The sequence below is a fragment of the Rhinatrema bivittatum genome, chromosome 1 (assembly GCF_901001135.1).
Source record: "Rhinatrema bivittatum chromosome 1, aRhiBiv1.1, whole genome shotgun sequence".
In the NCBI taxonomy this organism is placed as follows: Eukaryota; Metazoa; Chordata; class Amphibia; order Gymnophiona; family Rhinatrematidae; genus Rhinatrema; species Rhinatrema bivittatum.
The window spans coordinates 181,750,870-181,769,380 of NC_042615.1; the positions used below are offsets into that span (position 1 = coordinate 181,750,870).

Consider the following 18,511-nt stretch of genomic DNA (forward strand, 5'->3'; position numbering starts at 1 on the left):
TAATTTGAGACTACTTCAGGATTAGCCCAAACGGAACAGACTAAAAAGGATACCTCAACCACAGAGGAGGAAACTCAACCTAGTCCTAGGTTCAAGGAATGTGGGGGATAAAGATCCCAGCTTGGTTAAAGAAAGGGGGTCAGTAATGATAAAGTGAACCTCTAGAGCCACATGTAGGGGAAGAGGGATTTCTTACCTCAGGGAGGTAGTCCTGGCATAGGCAAGCACTCAACCCTGATAGATTGAGGTGATGGGGAGGATATGTGGCAGGGTATATAACCAGGAACCGCGGAACAACTTAAGAACAGAGCTTAGCTATCTGGACCCTATACCTTGACAGAGAATTCTGGCTATAGGCTGTCTCCTGTGGCCTGGGGATATAATGTAGGCTAAGAGGAGAGCAAAGGGAGGCCTGGGACTCCAGGAACATGAGTAAGAAGAGAAAGGCAGCATCTTAAGAATAGCTGACTTGTTTTGTATAAAGTGGGAGAAGTCAGTTCTTTTCCATAGCTGCCTGCATTTGTGTTGTGCAAACTGTGAATGCTACTGGTTTTGTTGCACTATAAAAATAAAACACTTAAAAGAAGAAAGCAGCCTTGATCACTCATTTCTGTACCACAGTGTATCACTGGACTGTGGGACTGGAATTGTAATGTATAGTCATGCAGTTTCTCTCTGGGAGTTTAAAATTATTTTTTTTTCTCTATTTTATTTTAAGGAGTTGGACGCAGAAGGGAGGGGAGAGGGGTTAGGGAATGTGGGTGGGAGGAAAGTTTGGGCTAAATGGTTTTGGATGGTTGATGACACAACAGAACCTGTGCCTCAAGGGTCCTCCTGTATTGGTGGCAAGCTGGGTTTGATTTTGTTTTTTGTTCTTGCTAGATGTGAAAAGTTATGGAAGAGAGTTTTTGAGAAATTATTGTACAGCTTTTCTTTGCTGTTTATGGAGTTGGGGTTTTTGGAGTAGGGGCTGGGGGGAATTCTGTTTGGATGGGCTATATTATAAAAATGAATTGGCAAACTGGTATTTTTTTGTTTTGTAAATGATTACTGCATAACTATGTTTATTTATTTGTTTTCTCTATATATGTTATCCACCACATTATTTTTCTAATATGACAATGGATAAAATGCAACTGGAATTTCATCACAAAATAATTTTTCAATTTTTGAAAAGGCATAAAGTACAGGTGTCTTTATTGCAGGAAGTTCATCTAACAGATGATGAGCACGAAAAGTTGCAGAGGGATTGGGTTGGGCTAATATACTATGTCTCTCAAAACTCTAAAAGCAGGAGCATTTCTATATTTCTTCATCAAGCTTTTCCTTTAAATGTTACTAAATCATGTAAAGACCCAGAGAGATGATATGTATTTTTAGAGGGGGCTATATATGATCAGAAGGTGGCTATCCTGGTTATATATGGGCCAAATAGGGATCAAGATTTTTTTTATATGAATTTGGTCCCTGAGATTACTAGTTTTTCCTCGTATCCTATAGTAGCTGTTGGCAATTGGAATATGTGCCCTAACCTAATCATTGATAGCTCCACTGGGCATAATGAGGGACTCAGGTTTCTTATGGAAAGTATAGACTCATTGATGCTTGGCATATTTAATGCCCACAGAGGTTAGAAGCTTTTATCTGTTGTTTACAAGTACATCATTCATATAGTATACTGGATTTCTTTTTGTGCTCTGAGATTTTGTGTGGAAGAATGTGGTCATTGACATTTTACCTGGATCTGTCTCTGATCATAATCCATTTATGATGTCCCTTGATATCTTTCAGGCCCTGGGCTCAGGGAGGGAATTGAGGTTGAATTTATCTATCTTGGGAAGAGAGAGCCATCGTAGAGAGGAAAAGAAAACATACAAAATAAATTCCTGCCTGTTCGGCTGTAACTCACTTACTGATCTCCTAGCTGCTTCAGGTGGGGATAGCCCCCTTTGGCCTGTTATAATGGTCTCCTGGGCTATCTCTGTAGCCAGGCCCAGGAAGAGAAAAAGAAAAAATAATTCTCTTTTCTTCTGCTTTTTTTTCTGGCTTGGGTACTGCTCTGTGATGCAATCAGCTCCTCAGTTTATGTTCTGTGCCACTGTTTAGAGCAAACGGACTTCCAAACAAACTTCTTTTCTGTTCTGAGGCGTGGATTTCTGGCTGTGCCTTGTTTAATGCAGAAAATCCCCAAGCTAACACCAGAAATGAGCAGTCAAGGCAAGTGCCTTGTTTCTCAAGCCATTAAGGATTTCTTTGAAATTCACTCTATGGAAGATTATAGTCTGCTGTTATTATGGGAAACTCTAAAATCGGTTCTATGGGGTAACATTTTTAGATGCACCAGTCACTTTAAAAAGATGAGACAGAAACAACAACTTGAAGCTGAAATATTCACTCTGGAAACACAATCTAGAGACAGTTGCTCTCCTAAAATATGGAAGCATTTAGTCAAAGCTAGACAACGCTTGGAATACCTTCAGACAAAGCAAATAGAACTTTCTTTCAGATTTACTTGTCAAAACGTTTACAAGCATGCAAATAAAACAGAAGCACTTCTGGCTAGGTGGAGACAGGACAACCTGTTTGAAAGATTGGCGGGATAGGAATTTCATAAGAACATAAGAAATTGCCATGCTGGGACAGACCAAGGGTCCATCAAGCCCAGCATCCTGTTTCCAACAGAGGCCAAAAACCAGGCCACAAGAACCTGGCAATTACCCAAACACTAAGAAGAACCCATGCTACTGATGCAATTAATAGCAGTGGCTATTCCCTAAGTATAATTGATTAATAGCCATTAATGGACTTCTCCTCCAAGAACTTATCCAAACCTTTTTTGAACCCAGCTACACTAACTGCACTAACTACCTTCTCTGGCAACAAATTCCAGAGCTTTATTGTGCGTTGAGTGAAAAAGAATTTTCTCCGATTAGTCTTAAATGTGTTACTTGCTAACTTCATGGAATGCCCCCTAGTCCTTCTATTATTCGAAAGTGTAAATAACCGAGTCACATCTACTCGTTCAAGACCTCTCATGATCTTAAAGACCTCTATCATATCCCCCCTCAGCCTCATAATCTATTGGATCTCTTTAGAAGCTGGTATGTCAGAGGGAATGGATTTATCCTTTATACTTATATTGCCTCTTACCTTTTCTCGAGTCTGAATAGCTCTTAGATCTAGTTACGTGTTATCACATACTGTATGGATGTGGTGAGCTTTTTCTTAGGGCCTGGGGATAGAGAATGAAGGCTTATCTCCTTTATCTTTATTAAAGGAAAATCCTAGTATATTTGTTTTTACCTTTCAGAATGAAATGGAGGATTGGTGGAATGTAGGCCTGTGATTTTTAGGTCAGATGTGGGAAGAGAAGGGCTGGTACTTGTTTGCCTCTCTAAGGTCTGAATATGGTCTGAGTAAGGGTTCTTTGGTTATGTATATGACAAGCGTTAAGCCCGTAACAACGGGCTACATTAAATCATTTTTTTTCGGTTTGGTTTTCAGAAACGGCACTCTTCCTCATTTCTTCTCCCTCACTCCCCCTTCCCCTCTCTCATTCACCTTGGTCACTCACCCTCCTTCCTCCACTCACCTCCCTTCCCTCCCCTGCTCCCACTCAAACTCCTTTCCCTCAGTCTTATTCACCCTCTTTCTCCCACTGCCTCCCTCCCCTCTCACTGAAACCCCCTTTCCTTCATTCTCACTCCTTCCCCACCCTCACTCTCATCCTCTCCCGTCCCCTCTCAGTCACTACGCTATGTGACTCACTCCTTCCGTTGTGGCACGGCAGTCTGTTACTCTTTGCCCTTATTGGAAACCTTTTGTTTCTAATTTTCTTCCCCTCTGCCACTGATGCAGAGAGCAGTGCTAGAGCTCCATCAAAGTAGAGGCTTCCTTTGCTCTCTTTCTGGGAGACCTGTGCCTTTAAGAAATCTGCTCAGGGACTTGAGAGGGAGGAGGGAGCAGGGAGCAGGGCTCTGGCTTTCACTTTTGTTGCTCTGCTTTGTGGGGAGTGGGGGTGGAGGAATGCCCAAGTAAACTCTTCCCCTGGTGGCTGAGACCCCCCCACGGGTTGATAGCACTGCTCCCCCCTCCCGCAGTTGCTGAATGTTTACTTGGCTTCTCCTTATCGGTGGGACTCAGGGGGTGGGCTGACTCAAATTTTCTCCGTTCCATTGTCTTCGCTGTGCTCCTGCTGCTTCTAATCTGTTCAACTGGAGGTAAGGAGCAAGGCCCCTTTGCAGCACGTGGGTCTGTACTACATTTGCTGGCGACTCTTCTTTCCTCCTCCTGTCCCTGTTTGTGACGGTCCGGCCATCCCTCCCTACTCCCCCCCCCCCCCGGAGGAGGGACGGGCTCAGGCTCTTAACATATCGCAGCGGCAGCTCCCTGCCGTTTCCTCCTCCCCTCTGTCGCTCAGAGTTCTCTGTGCCGCACATGCGCAGTAGAGCTGCTCTCTACTGCGCATTTGTGGGCACGTCGGTCAAGCTTCATTTATCTAGTTAGATAATTTGAGTTGCTCTATCCAGGATGAAAGGGGTTCGTTGGGGTTGGGGTGCTGCACTAGGGTCGAATGTGTTTTAATGTTAGTGGAAGAGGGGTGTAAATTGATCTCTTTATTATTTAAAGCTATTATTCAGAACTATAAGTAACAGACTTCTCTTTTGCCTTTGGCTAGACAATAGAATTAAGACTTGGTATAGACACTGAGTGAGGTGAATTGGAAATGCATATGGAGACCTGCTCATGGTATATCATTATGTAGTTGCTGATCGAAACTAATGTATAAACTGGTGTCTAGAACTTATAGGTGTCCATTATTTTATTACCAAGTTTTCTCCATCCTTTTCTCAGCTTTGTTGGAGGAGCTGTGGCGGAGAGGGGCACATCTTCATGTGATGGTCTTGTGCTTTTATACTGTCTTTTTGGATGCAGGTGGGAAAAACAATAGCTGAAAACTGGAGACTTCCTTTCAACCAGATCCTGCTTTGAGTTTCTGGGACCTTTCAACCAGATCCTGCTTTGAGTTTCTGGGATCTTTAAATAAATACCACAGAACGTTTATTGGCTATTAGATTCATGATAGCACCTTTAATTTCACATTGGAAAAAGCAGGTACATGAAATTCCCTGATAGAAATGTTGACAGATGAGTTGAAGAATAGTAGTGCCATGTATGATATGATCTGGAGAAAGGACTGGAACTTTGTTAACAAATAATAGCTATCTGCTCTTTTGGATCTTTCCACATGTATATTCCTCTATTTAGTACTAATTATAATAAGGTGTTTTGCCCAACTCTTCAGATCGATGTGGTTGTTTCTTTTGTAATTTCCAATGTAGTCATTGCTTTTGTACCTTTTGCTGATTAAATAAAATTTTTCAAAAAAAAAAAAAAAAAAGCTGGAACTGTAGGAGCAGACCCATTCAGTGAGCAGAGTAGCCAAAAAACCCCTATGGTGTACTTGGAGGGCTAAGGCAGAGGACGAATGGTATGAAAAGCCTGAGAAATGGTGCAGCAGGCAAGCAAAGCAATGGATGATCAGGGCAAGAGTAAGAGTCAGCAATTTGGACAGAAGCTTCAAGATAGCCGGAGTGGGGGATGCCTGGCCCAGTAAGAGGAATTTGGTTGATAATACCAGTAAAGGTCAAGCCATGCATATATTATGGTTCCATCTATTACTTGAATAACTGTGGTGATTGTAGAGCTAATATATGCTTATGAGTGCTGACACCTCTATCTCCATAGACAGATCATGAAAGGGTGTCTGCTGCTCCACTAACCTCTGCAGCATAATATAGGTGGATTTCCAGCGAGTACCAACATCTTGAATCAGACGCTTGTGAGACATGTTGAATTCATGTTTTTCACAGAGAAGCTGCCCTGCTATTTCCCTACACTTCTTTATCAGCTGCTGCAGGAATACATTTCCATGGTCCTTGGAGCCCCAGGGCGTCCTTCATTGCCAGGTGCAATTAGTGTGCAAAATAACAGATACCCTGAAAGCCCCCATCATCTATTGCCTTAACCATATTTGCAGCATTGTCTGGACAATGAAACCTGCATTTAGACTTCAGGCTCTGTTCTAGCTGCCAACCCTCCAGCATTTCTCTTATGATTCAATGAGTTATGGCCATACATCAACTGGGATTACAGCAAAGCCCACTGGCACTCTGATGCTCCATCCCTGCTAGAGCTGCTACCTACCCCTGCCTCAGCCAGGTCCCAGTAGTGTGCTATAGGAAGAGGTAAAAATGTGTAGCATTCATGTTGCTCCCTTTATCACCGATGAAATGCATGCTACTCCCTTCTGCCTTAGTCAACAGCACCTGGATGCATCTGTGGTACTGGTTGTACAAGCTGGGGTTGATCTTCCTACTAATTGTAGTCCTGGAGGGGACTTTATAGTTTGTGGCTAATACCTACAGCAGATACTGAAAATCCCTGCTGACCAATACCAGCAATCATTTTTTTATGCTCCTCATTACAACTTTTGATGCCGCCTGCTTATGGCCCCAGGACAGTACTCCCAAATACCACCCCATTTCCTCCATGGTGGGTTGTACTTCAGATGCAGGGGGCTTCTGTCCTACCACCTGGCTGCTGGAATGGGCCATGGGATCAGCTTATGCAAATGTCTTTCTGTTATCAGCCCCTTTAATCCAGCTTTTAACTGGAGTGGCAGAAGGGGCCACCAAGCTAGTACTGCCACCCTTCCATGAAGCCAATGTTAGTGGGTGCTGCTTCTCCAGCTGATACTGCATATCAGTGTTTGTAAGATGCCCCTTTTTCTTCCCTCAACTTATATCCTTAATGCAGTGAATACAGTGAGTGAAACACTGGTCCTCTCTCACTTTGAAGGGCCTCCAAATCAAGGACTTCTCTGCACTTTCTCCAGTGCAGCTATATCCTTTTTGAGATGCAGTGACCAGAACTGCGCACAGTATTCAAGGTGCGGTCTCACCATGGAACGATACAGAGGCATTATGACATCCTCCATTTTATTTTCCATTCCCTTCTTAATAATTCCTAACATTCTGTTTGCTTTTTTGATCGCCATAGCACACTGGGCAGACAATTTCAATGTATTATCCACTATGACGCCTAGATCTCTTTCCTGGGTAGTAACTCCTAAGATAGAACCTTAACATTGTGTAACTACAGCAAGGGCTATTTTTGCCTATATGCATTACTTTGCACTTGTCCACGTTCAATTTCATCTGCCATTTGGAAGCCCAGTCTTCCAGTTTCCGAAGTTCCTCCTGCAATTCATCACAATCCGCTTGAGATTTAACTACTTTGCATAATTTTGTGACATCCACAAATTTGATTACCTCACTTGTTGTACCCCTTTCCAGATCATTTATAAATATATTAAAAAGCACTGATCCAAGTACATATCCCTGAGGCACTCCACCTTTACCTTTTTCCACTGTGAAAACTGACCATTTAATCCTACTATCTGTTTCCTGACTTTTAACCAGTTTGCAGTCCACAAAAGGACATCACCTCCTATCCCATTACTTTTTAGTTTTCTTAGAAGCCTCTCATGCCTTCTGAAAATCCAAATACACTGCATCTATTGGTTCACCTTTGTCCACATGTTTATTCACCCCTTCAAAAAAATGTAGGAGATTTGTGAGGCAAGACTTCCCTTGGGTAAATCCATGCTGGCTGTGACCCATCAAACCATGTCTATCTAAATGTTTTGTGATTTTATTCTTTATGACAGTTTCCACGATTTTTCCCGGCACTGAAGTCAGGCTCACTGATTTATAGTTTCCCGGATCACCCCTGGATCCCTTTTTAAATATCAGGGTTACATTGGCCATCTTCCAATCTTCAGGTACAATGGATGATTTTAATGATAGGTTACACATTTTTACTAATAGGTCTGAAATTTCATTTTTTAGTTCTTTCAGAACCCTGGGGTGTAAACCATCCAGTCCAGGTGATTTACTACTCTTCAGTTTGTCAATCAGGCCTAACACATCTTCCAGGTTCACCATGATTTGGTTCAGTTGATCTGAATCATCACCCATGAAATCCTTCTCCGGAACGGGTATATCTCCAATATCCTCTTCAGTAAACACTGAAGCAAAGAAATCATTTAATCTTTCTGCAATGGCCCTTTAAGCCCTTGATCATCCCGCAGTCCTACTGACTCCCTTACAGGCTTTCTGCTTTGGACTTATTTTAAAAAGTTTTTATTGTGAGTTTTTGCCTCTATGGCCAACTTCTTTTCAAATTTTCTCTTAGCCTGCCTTATCATTGTCTTATAAAAAAGATATGCATGACCTGTAAAAGATATTTGGAGTGCACAGGAGGCAAAGCCATAATAAACACTTCATTACACCCTCCACTTCACCCACAGAGGTGTTCACGAACACACATTCACCCAAATATGTACACACCTTTTGTTCATCTCTGGCAGCTTTCAGACACCAATATATTTACTCTTGCTGAGGCTGGCATAGATCCAGACCAGAGCTCTGCTGTAGCTGTATGGTTCTCATTACTTCCTATATAGACGATTCTGGCACTTTAAAAACTTTTCTTCTTGCAGAAAAAAAAAGCTAGATGCAACAAACATTCTTTTATTCTGTCACATAATACCTGAATATTTGTTTATCAACCATCCCTAATTTTAAATATTGGCTAAGGATTTTTATACAAAAAGGTCAATATGCTTGTTTTCAAAAGGTCAGTACAGCTTTTTACACTGCAGATTTCAGTGCTCACCTTTGAAAAACATTTTAACCAGCTTTAATGACTGTCTTGTTTATTTTTTAAAGTATGCACTCTGTCACTCTATTCCTTATTTTTCCTACATTCACATTTTACTTATTCTCCCTCATACACTCAATTATATCTCATACACTCAAACTTGTACTCTGTGATGGTAACTTTAAAATGAGTGTGCGCACTCACATGCTTTTGTGGACGTGAGCTCACAAGTGCATGGATTTTTAAATGGTGTGCCAAATTGTGTGCATATCACAGAAAATGCACACATCACTGCGTGCAAACTTAGGCACGTACTATCCGCAATTAGTCATGCTCATTGCAAAGCTCATGTGTGCGAGCAGGTTACATTCCTGCTCCAGTGATGCACAACTTCCAGATCCATAGGGGCGAACTAGCTAAAACATGCCTCCTCCAGCCCGGCAGCCTAATTTCATCATGGGAAACATCCAACACCTTGTGTCGTTGGTCGTGGAACATGAAAGGGATCTATATTTTGTTCATTAGGAATGGAGGAACCTCTGCGTTAATAAGAACACCTGGCGCCAGCTGTGCATCAAGTATATCCGTGGTGCCTCCAACCCTCATGGGGTAAATAGAATGAGCGGTATTGGCGGTGAGGAAGGTCAGGCAATGCATGGGGGGCTACTTAAAGGGGCTAGAGGAGGTGGGGAGAGCTGGAGAGAGTCAGACAATACATGGAGGGGCTACTAGAGGGGAGTGAGGGGGAAGAGTGGTGAGAGTCAGGCAGTGCATGGAAGAGCTACTAGGGAGGGTTTTTTCATTAAAAATTCTTTTAGTTATCTTCAATTAATTTCTGCTTTCACACAGCTGATGATCTTCTTTTAATATCTTCAATTAATGTGAACTTTTACCACAGCAAATAGTCTTCAACCATTTTACTTTATAGCCCTACTTTAGTTCCAGATGGGAAACCTTATACCGTTCTGAACTTTAATTAACAGAACATAGCTTTATATGTCCTATAATGTGAACTTTATCCCGACATCTTTTAACAGCAAGGCACTTATCTTTTTGCACGTTCTCAGTTGTTTTTTCTTCTGACTGAAACAATTGGCTAACAATAAGTTTCTGAGATAATCGGATCCTTTGCCAATATTGAGGTCTTCCTCTATTATAAAAAAGCTTTTCTTATAGTAATTTGAGAGATTAATAAAGTTTATATTTTTAACAGTTAAATTATACACTAGAGCAATAATAATTTCAACAATTCTTGACAGCAAATGGGGCATATTCATAACTAGTTATTTGTTGGATACTAATTGTATACTAGTTATTCCTAGATTACTCTTATGAGGACCACACAGACTGAAGCACTGGTAAGCCCAGCTCTGAAAAGAGATACCCTGAGGTTTGATACTCACCAAGAGGCCATCTGTTCCAGGCTATTCCAGGATCACTGTATATAGCAGGCCAATTGCACATACATCATTAAGGCCTACGAGACACATACTTCCAACATTGTCTGATAAAGAGATAGAAAGCTTTCTGGTTCAGCCCCCATGGCTATTTCACCAAATGAACCTTGTGGTGGCTAGCTACGTGGTAGAAAAGGTGAAAGGAGCCGTCAACCAATACAAGTACCATGTCTATATGACATGGTTTTGTCTGATTCAAAGGCTCTGTGTGCTTCTGTTCAGCCTGTTTTTCAGCCTTCCCTTCACCAGGGGTCCTCAGCGAGCCCAGCTTCCAGCCTTGACAAACTCCTCCTTGCTGCTCACACCACAACCAAGTTCCAGCGCCATTTAACTCTGTGCCTCTTCATAGAGTCACCCTTGGCTCTCAAACCTGGCTGCTCTTATCTTTCTCCTTGCCCTGTGGCCTCCAGGAATTCTCTTATCTTCTACCTTGACTTACAGCCTATCTAGGCCTCTCCTTGCCTTGTGACCTCTGGGCCTTCTTTTATTTTAAGCCTTGCCTTGTAGCCTGTCTAAACCTCTCTTTGCCTTATAACCTCTGGACCTTCTGTTTTCTTGTGCCTTATCTTGTGGCCTATCTAGACCTTTCCTTACCTTGTGGCCTATTGGTCTGCTCTCACCTTATATCTTACTCTGTGCTCTAAGTACTAAAGTAAAGTAAAGTAAAGCTCTAAGTAAGAAAAGGGAAGTGATTATTCCCTTGTACAGGTCCTTGGTGAGGCCTCACCTGGAGTACTGTGTTCAGTTCTGGAGACCGTATCTACAAAAAGACAAAGACAAGATGGAAGCGGTACAGAGAAGGGCGACCAAGAAGGTGGAGGATCTTCATCGCATGACGTACGAGGAGAGATTGAAGAATCTAAATATGTACACCCTGGAGGAAAGGAGGAGCAGAGGTGATATGATACAGACTTTCAGATACTTGAAAGGTTTTAATGATCCAAAGACAACGACAAACCTGTTCCATAGGAAAAAATCAGCAGAACCAGGGGTCACGATTTGAAGCTCCAGGGAGGAAGATTCAGAACCAATGTCAGGAAGTATTTCTTCACGGAGAGGGTGGTGGACGCCTGGAATGCCCTTCCGGAGGATGTGGTGAAGACCAGAACTGTGAAGGACTTCAAAGGGGCGTGGGATAAACACTGTGGATCCATAAAGTCAAGAGGCCGCCAATGAAGAGTGGGTGACTCGCCAGAATGACGGCTACTGCCTGGAGACAATACCCTTATTCAATAAACATACACATGCTTACTGTGACTCCAACATCGCTCTAAGCTTCAACAGCAAGAGGAAATGTGGAAAAATGGATTTACACTCACAAAGAGGGGAGTAGCTGGCTTGTTACGGCGGTTACTACCCCAAACCAAATAAGCCTGATGCTTCACCTTCAATGCATATACAGCATAGTTCTCTGCTTCAACGGCAGGGGAGAAGAAAAAAGGGTTCGCACTCACAAAGTGGGGAGTAGCTGGCTTGTTACGGCGGTTACTACCCCAAACCAAATGTGTCCGATACTTCACTTTCGATGCTTATCCAGCATGGCTCTCTGCTTCAACAGCATGGGAGAAGACTGATACATCACGCATTTCCAGCATAGCTCCCTGCTTCAACAGCAGGGGAGAAGAAAAACAACCAATAAGGACTGTATAACATAGTCTGGGTAAAACAAATAAGCATGGGTGTAGCTTGCTTATTGCGGCGGTTACTACCCCTACTACCCCTAACTAATCAAGCTAGATATTTCAATGGTGGGGGTGGAAGGGAAATAGAACCAAGAGCTAAGAGAAACAGATAAGTATGAGAGAAAAAAACGTGTGAAGCTTGCTGGGCAGACTGGATGGGCCGTTTGGTCTTCTTCTGCCGTCATTTCTATGTTTCTATGTAAGTACTGTTTTATTGAAACGGATTATAGCGCGCTCATTAATTTGCATAACAAAAAATATTTTTAAAATAACATTAAAGTGGACCTACAAGTTCTTTAGCTGTTTTCAATGTTTGCCATGTCGGTCCTACAAATATAATAAGAAAGCTTTAACATTTTGCTCATTTAAGGCCGAATTTTTAAATGGCCACACGTATAAAAATCGGCACTTATGCACGTGGCCGGGCTCTGCGCGCGCTGTGTGCATTTTCAAAAGGGCCCAGTCACACACATAAGTGCCAATATGCACACAAGTGCCAGGCCTTGGAAAAAAGAGGCAGGCCGGGGGGGGGCATGTTCTGGGCGGGGAGAGGCAGGGCGAGATGGAGATTGGCTGGGACAGCACGCGCTGGCCGGCTGCTGGTGCGCGCAAACTATTTCTGCTCTGGTGGAGCAGTAAGTCAGAAAATAAAAAATTTTCGGGTAGGTAGGTAGGGGGTTAGGGGTCGGGATGGAGAGGGGAAAAGAAAGGAAGGTTAGGCAGGGGGGGAACAAGGGAAGACCTGAGTACGCCTCCATGTGTAATTTGCAAAAATTCACACACCCCCCCCACACACACACGCCACCCGCAAATGCGCGTGTGGATTTTAAAATCCAGTGTGCATGAACACACAGCGCATGCATGATTAAAATCAGCATATCCATATGCATGTGCCGGGAACCGTGTGCATGTTTTAAAATGTACCCCTTATTTTGTTTAATTGAATAACCAGAATACTTATTGTATCTTTAATATTGTGAGAAGATGAGTGGTTTCTTGATTAAGATTTTGTCAGGGCAGTAATTTAGTGATTCTTGGATTATATGAAGTAACAAGGCATAAAATACATAAATGGATACATTGCAAGCAATTAGATAAGGAGTACATTAGGTAGGAATAATGAAGTTGGTGCATTGGATGTAAATTGCATATATATAGTTAAGAAATAATTAGGTAAAAATTTCATGTATATATGTGTGTTATCCCCTCTGGGTATTATGACTACAGGCAACAAGGGAGGAGGCAACACACTAGAAGAAATGATCACCCAGATCCCCAATAACAGTGAATGAGGAACAGGGTGTATAACTGCAGGTTCACTTACCTGTTGGGAAGGGAGATAAGGTCTCTAGAGCTACCCCAATACTATACTTGGGTAGGCAGTAGATGTTCTGGGGAAGAGCAGAATTAGCTGGTTAAGTTAACTAGTTAACTCCGATATTTGGAGTTAGCCAGCTAAACTATCCGGGTAACTCTGGTCAAGCTGCGGGGCTGTCCTAAAGTTAGCTGGTTAGATCTTGACTTTTTAAATACAGGAAGTGGTAGCAGGGGATGGAGGAGGGGGAATACATGACATTGGGGGTCACAGTCCTAGGACTTTTTTTTAATGTTAAAATCAGAGGTCTTTAGGGAGGTGGTGGCAAGTTCGGCCCCACAGGGCCTTTGGAGTTCATGTAGTAGGGAGACTTTTTTTTTTTCCACAAATGCTACTTAACCGGATATATTCTTTTGAATATATCCGGTTAAGTGCTGCATTATATGGCCACACAAAGCCACATAACTTTAGAATTAACCGGCGATATTCAAATGAATATCTGGCTAACTTTAGCCAGATAACTTGTCCATTAAATGGCCTATTGAATATTGGTCTCAATATATATTATGTACATTCACATGTTTGTGTGTTTTTCTTTAGCTGTTGGCTCTTATTCAACCACGCCTGGACTAGCTCAAGATGTGCATTCTTCCACAAGGAACACAGAGGATGTCACACCACCCGAAGAAGCAGAATTCATCCCGGCAGTCCCTCTCAGCCCGCACAGCCTGCAGAGGAGGCATTCCTGTTGGCTTAGATGGGACACTGTCTTCTTACTAACTGACACTTTAAAGCAAACTCTACAACAGCACAGTCATATAGGGGAATGGTTAGTAACTATGCTGGGAATTTGCATCTGTTTGTGCTACATAGCTTTTCTGTTGCACTTCCTGTAACTTAAATGGAACTGTAATGGAGAAATGGGATGAAGGTTTTTTAGTCAAAAGTTATAAGTATGTGTGTGAGGGTGAGAGTAGGATCTTTCACTTTTTTGAAACCACTTTTAAATCTTATGCCTGATTGTCTGCTTTTAGTCTTGTTAACTAGCTTTTTTTTCTTTTTAACTGTTGTCTTCCTTTATGAAGTACCCCAAGTCTCATTGTCCTGAATGTTTGTCTTATTAGATTGTAAGCTCTATCGAGCAGGGACTGTCTTTTTGTATGTTTGTACAGCGCTACATATGTCGTGTAGTGCTATACAAATGTTAAGTAGTAGGTAGTAGTAGGATCTCCTTGTTCAAAAGTGGGAGGTTACAGCGGGGGATGCTTTAATTGCTTCCCTGCAGAGAGAGGCAAATGAGTGACCTTCCTGTAGACTTGTGCTTCAACTTTCAATGACCAAACTGCTGCTATTAATTATAAAAATTAATAACCAATTGTAGATGGAAGGAGGCTGTGATCAGGAAGAACTTTGACTTAATAATATAAATTTTAAAAAGTAGCAAGTACACAGATTAAAAAAAATAAATAAACATGCTATTCATGCCAAAGCATTAAAATGTTTTATAATAAAAAGGTAAATGTTTATCTGAAAAGAAATGTATTAAAACCCAGGAGAGAAAGGAGAGAGAGAGAGGGGGTTGAGAACTGTTCCTGAAGGAGAGAGGACTGTAACTGGTTGGGGTGGGGTGCAGAGTGGAGGAGAAGGAGAGGGCTGCAGCAGGGTGGTGGAAGGTCTCATAGGGGTGGGGTGAGGAGTGGAGGAGCGGAGTCAAAGGGGCGCATGGGTAGTGGAGGAGAAGACTGTGAAAGGGCTGAACCAGGATGGGAAGCCCTCATGGTATGGAGTAGGGGCTATGCGCTCACCTTGTACTCCCTCCACCTTCCTTCTCAGCTCTCCCTAACCACCCAATCAAACAAACATTTTTTGGGGAGTAAGGAATACACAGAGAGTGCCTTTATCCCTGGCGAGTAAGTCCTGGAGGAATTTTCAGATCCTTTCATTGAAAAACATTTCTGTCAGTAATGCTGTGACAATTAAGTGCAGACACGTGGCACCCACCAGGCTTCACAAAGAACAATACAGGTCAGAAATGCTTGACAGCGGGAAAATAATGCTCTCAGCATTATTTGGCTTTTTGACAACAGCAATGAGATCTTTTTTGCTTTGCAGATGAGGATTTCTGACTTGCAATGCTGTTTGCATCCTGGTGAATGCTGTGAATATGCTCCATCTTTTTGGTCATACCAACATTGAATTCTCACATTACTGCAGCCCTAACGAACAGAGACTGCGTTTGCAGTTTAAACCTGCATTGGTCAAGCTGGCCTTTTGTTATAAAGCATTGTGATACTTTGGTATGTGAAGCTGGTTAATTTGTGCTGCTGAAATACAGTGCCATGCAAAAATCTTCACACCTTTGTACATTTGACACATTCTGCTGTCTAAAAAATACAAATCAAAATGCATTAAAGCCGTTTATTTCAGTGATCCACAGAACATACTCTACACTTTCATTGTGAACGAACAATTATAGAACTATTCCAAACGTAATTAAGAATACAAAGAAACAAAAAGTCTTGATTGCGTAAGTCTTCGCGTCCCTTGACTCAATACCTGGTGCAGGCCCCTGCTGCAACAATAGCAGCCATCAGTCATTTAGTATAAGTATCTACCAACTTTGCACAGCAGGATGATGCAGATTTTGCCACTCTCCTTGGCAGAAGAGTTGAAGTACTTTCTATTAGATTCAGTTCTGGGATTTGACTGGGCCAGAGCAGGACATTCACTTTCTTCTTGCCGAGCCACTCAGTTGTTGCTTTTGCTTTGTCCTATTGAAAGGTGAATCTTCCCCCCAGTCCCAGGTGTATGGGTACCTCCAGACATATTGTTTTCTGCACCAAAAGGATTTTGTGTGCACAGAAATCCATCCTGTAACATAACATAGTAACCTAGTGATGACGGAGGAGGGAGACCAGATGGTCCATTCAGTCTTCCCAGCATGTGTTTTATGGTAGTAGCTTCTGCTTCATGCAGGTTACCCCCATGTTTCTGACATTAGTGGCATGGGATGTATTTAATGTTTGGGTAATTGTAGCCTGGATTGTCCACTGTTGGAAACAGGATGCTGGATTTGATGGACCCTCGGTCTGATCCACTATGGCAATTTTTTGTGCTCTTATGTCTATGGCAGACTGGAACACGTTTTCCTCCAGGATCTGCCTGTGCTTTGCATCATCCACCTTCCCTTCAGTCTACACAAGCCTCTGCCCCCACTGCTGAAAAGCATCCCCACAAGATAATGCTGCCACTAACAGGCTTTACTGTAGGGGTGGTATTAGCAGGGTGATGTGCCGTGTTTGGTTTTTGCCACACATGTTGCTTAGTATTGGAATCAAAAGGTTTCACTTTGGTCTCATCAGCCTACAAAACCTTCTCCCACACAGGTGCAGTGTCCCTTAAGTGTTTCTTTGCAAACGTTGTGTGCAGGGGCGGCTCAAGGCAATCTGCTGCTTGAGACGAGGGATGAGATGGTTTACCCTGCCGCCCTCCCTCTGCCCCCCTTCCTTTTCCACACACACCCATACGTGCATATACACATATAAGCTCATTCACTTCTCTCCCTCTTCCATACACACATGCCCTTTCATTGTCTCTTCTCACCTCTACTCTCATTAGCCACCGGAGCCTCCTCTTTCCCCAGGCCCGTGGCACATGCGCTCCACTACCTCCTCCTCCAGTAGCATTAGCCCACTCTGCTCTTGTTTTATTTTTGGCACGCGGCCTGACACTGTTGCTCCTCCTCCTGCGTCTTCGGTTTCTTGTTTCCCGCGGAGGAGAGCGACGCTCCTGCTCATCTTTCTTGCTGCGCAGCACCGGGCTTCATGTTTTCTTTGAGTGAGTGCTGTTCCAGGCCCTTTCTCTTCCGGTCTTCTGCAGCAGGGCACCCAGAGTTTTCAGGTGTTGGCCCAAAGACCCAGCAATTTTTTCAGAATTCCGGACTCTCCGGGCCAAATCCGGAGAGTGCCCAGGAATTGAGGGTGAGGCAGCTGCGACAGGGACATTCTGAGAGGGGCATTTTATGCCACCTCAAAATTCTGCCTCCTGAAGCAGTAACCTCACCCTGCCTCATAGAACCACCCCTGGTTGTGTGGCACATCGTATGGTTTTAATTCAGCAGTGGTTTCCTTCTTGCCACCATCTTATAGAGGGCATGTTTTTGGTGTAATCTTGGAACTGAAATTCTTGAATAGACATTTTCCCCAGTCTCAGCTAGAAACCTTCATTCTTCATCGAGGAGTATTCAAATCAGCTCAGCTACTGTATCTGGACACAGGCCTTACTTAACTTATTATGGACTTTGTTAAAAGCTGTTTTTGAACTGGCGCCTGATATGGGTTTGCTGTGACAAGGGGTGTGAACATTTATGCAATCAAAATGTTTTATTCTTAGTTACTTTTGGAATATTTCTATAATTGTACTTTAATGATGAAAATGTAAAGTGTGTTGTGTAGATCAGTAAAACAAACTACTATTTTAATGCATTTTGATTTGTATTTTTTTAGACAGCAGAATATGAAAAATATACGAGTGTGAAGACTTTTACAAGGCACTGTATATGTGCCATTGGACATCAGTTCCTTGAACTTCCTTAGGTAGATTTTATGCTGTTTGATAGTGTTTCAAATTATTGGGAGTGATTTTATATAGATGCACTTTTCTATTGTATAATTAGCTAAATCAAGAGCCTATTGTGCCATTGGTGATATGCTGTATCTGAGCCTACTTGGATTAAAACTAAACTGCTGGTGCCTTAGACATGTAGCAAATAATTATTCTTCTGTCTAATTTTCTAAGAGGTAGGCTTGCATATGTTTTGCTAGAAAGATGTAATGTATGTTAAAAGTATACTGTAGAAGAATTTTCATTTTGTTAAATTTAATACATAGCTTAGTAATATAACAAATGTCAGCAGAAAAAGATCGAAGTAGTCCATCCAGTCTGCCCAGCAGTCATTTATTTTATTTTATTCTTAGGGTAATTGTTGTTCTGTGCAGCTACCCCAGTCAGCACAGGTTTCCATTTTCTTCATTTCTATCATTTAGCCACTAGGAATACTCTGGTTTTCCCATGCTCTGTGTGAATTCCATTACCATCTTTGTCCTCACTATCTCCCCTGGAATGGCATTTCACTCATCCACCACCTTTTCCATGAGGAAATACTTTCTGATATTGGTCCTAATTTGACCCCTTGGAGCTTCATATTATGGCCCCTTGTTTTATAGTTCTCTTTCAATTGAAAAAGGTTTGATTCCAGTGCATTATTAATACTTTTCAGGTATTTAAAAGTCTGTATCATATCACCCCTGTCTTGCCTTTCCTCCAGTGTA

The 18,511-nt window shown here is 42.4% G+C and overlaps 1 protein-coding gene across 1 annotated transcript in view; it reads left to right on the forward strand.

The window, feature by feature from the left end:
* The window catches only part of SEL1L3 (SEL1L family member 3), a 185,227-nt gene extending 167,290 nt beyond the window's left edge, over nt 1-17,937 (forward strand). Inside the window, 1 exon segment of the mRNA XM_029589818.1 lies at nt 13,782-17,937. Coding sequence (XP_029445678.1) covers nt 13,782-14,077 — 296 coding nt within the window. The 3' untranslated portion in view covers nt 14,078-17,937.
* The last annotated feature ends 574 nt before the right edge of the window (nt 17,938-18,511 follow it).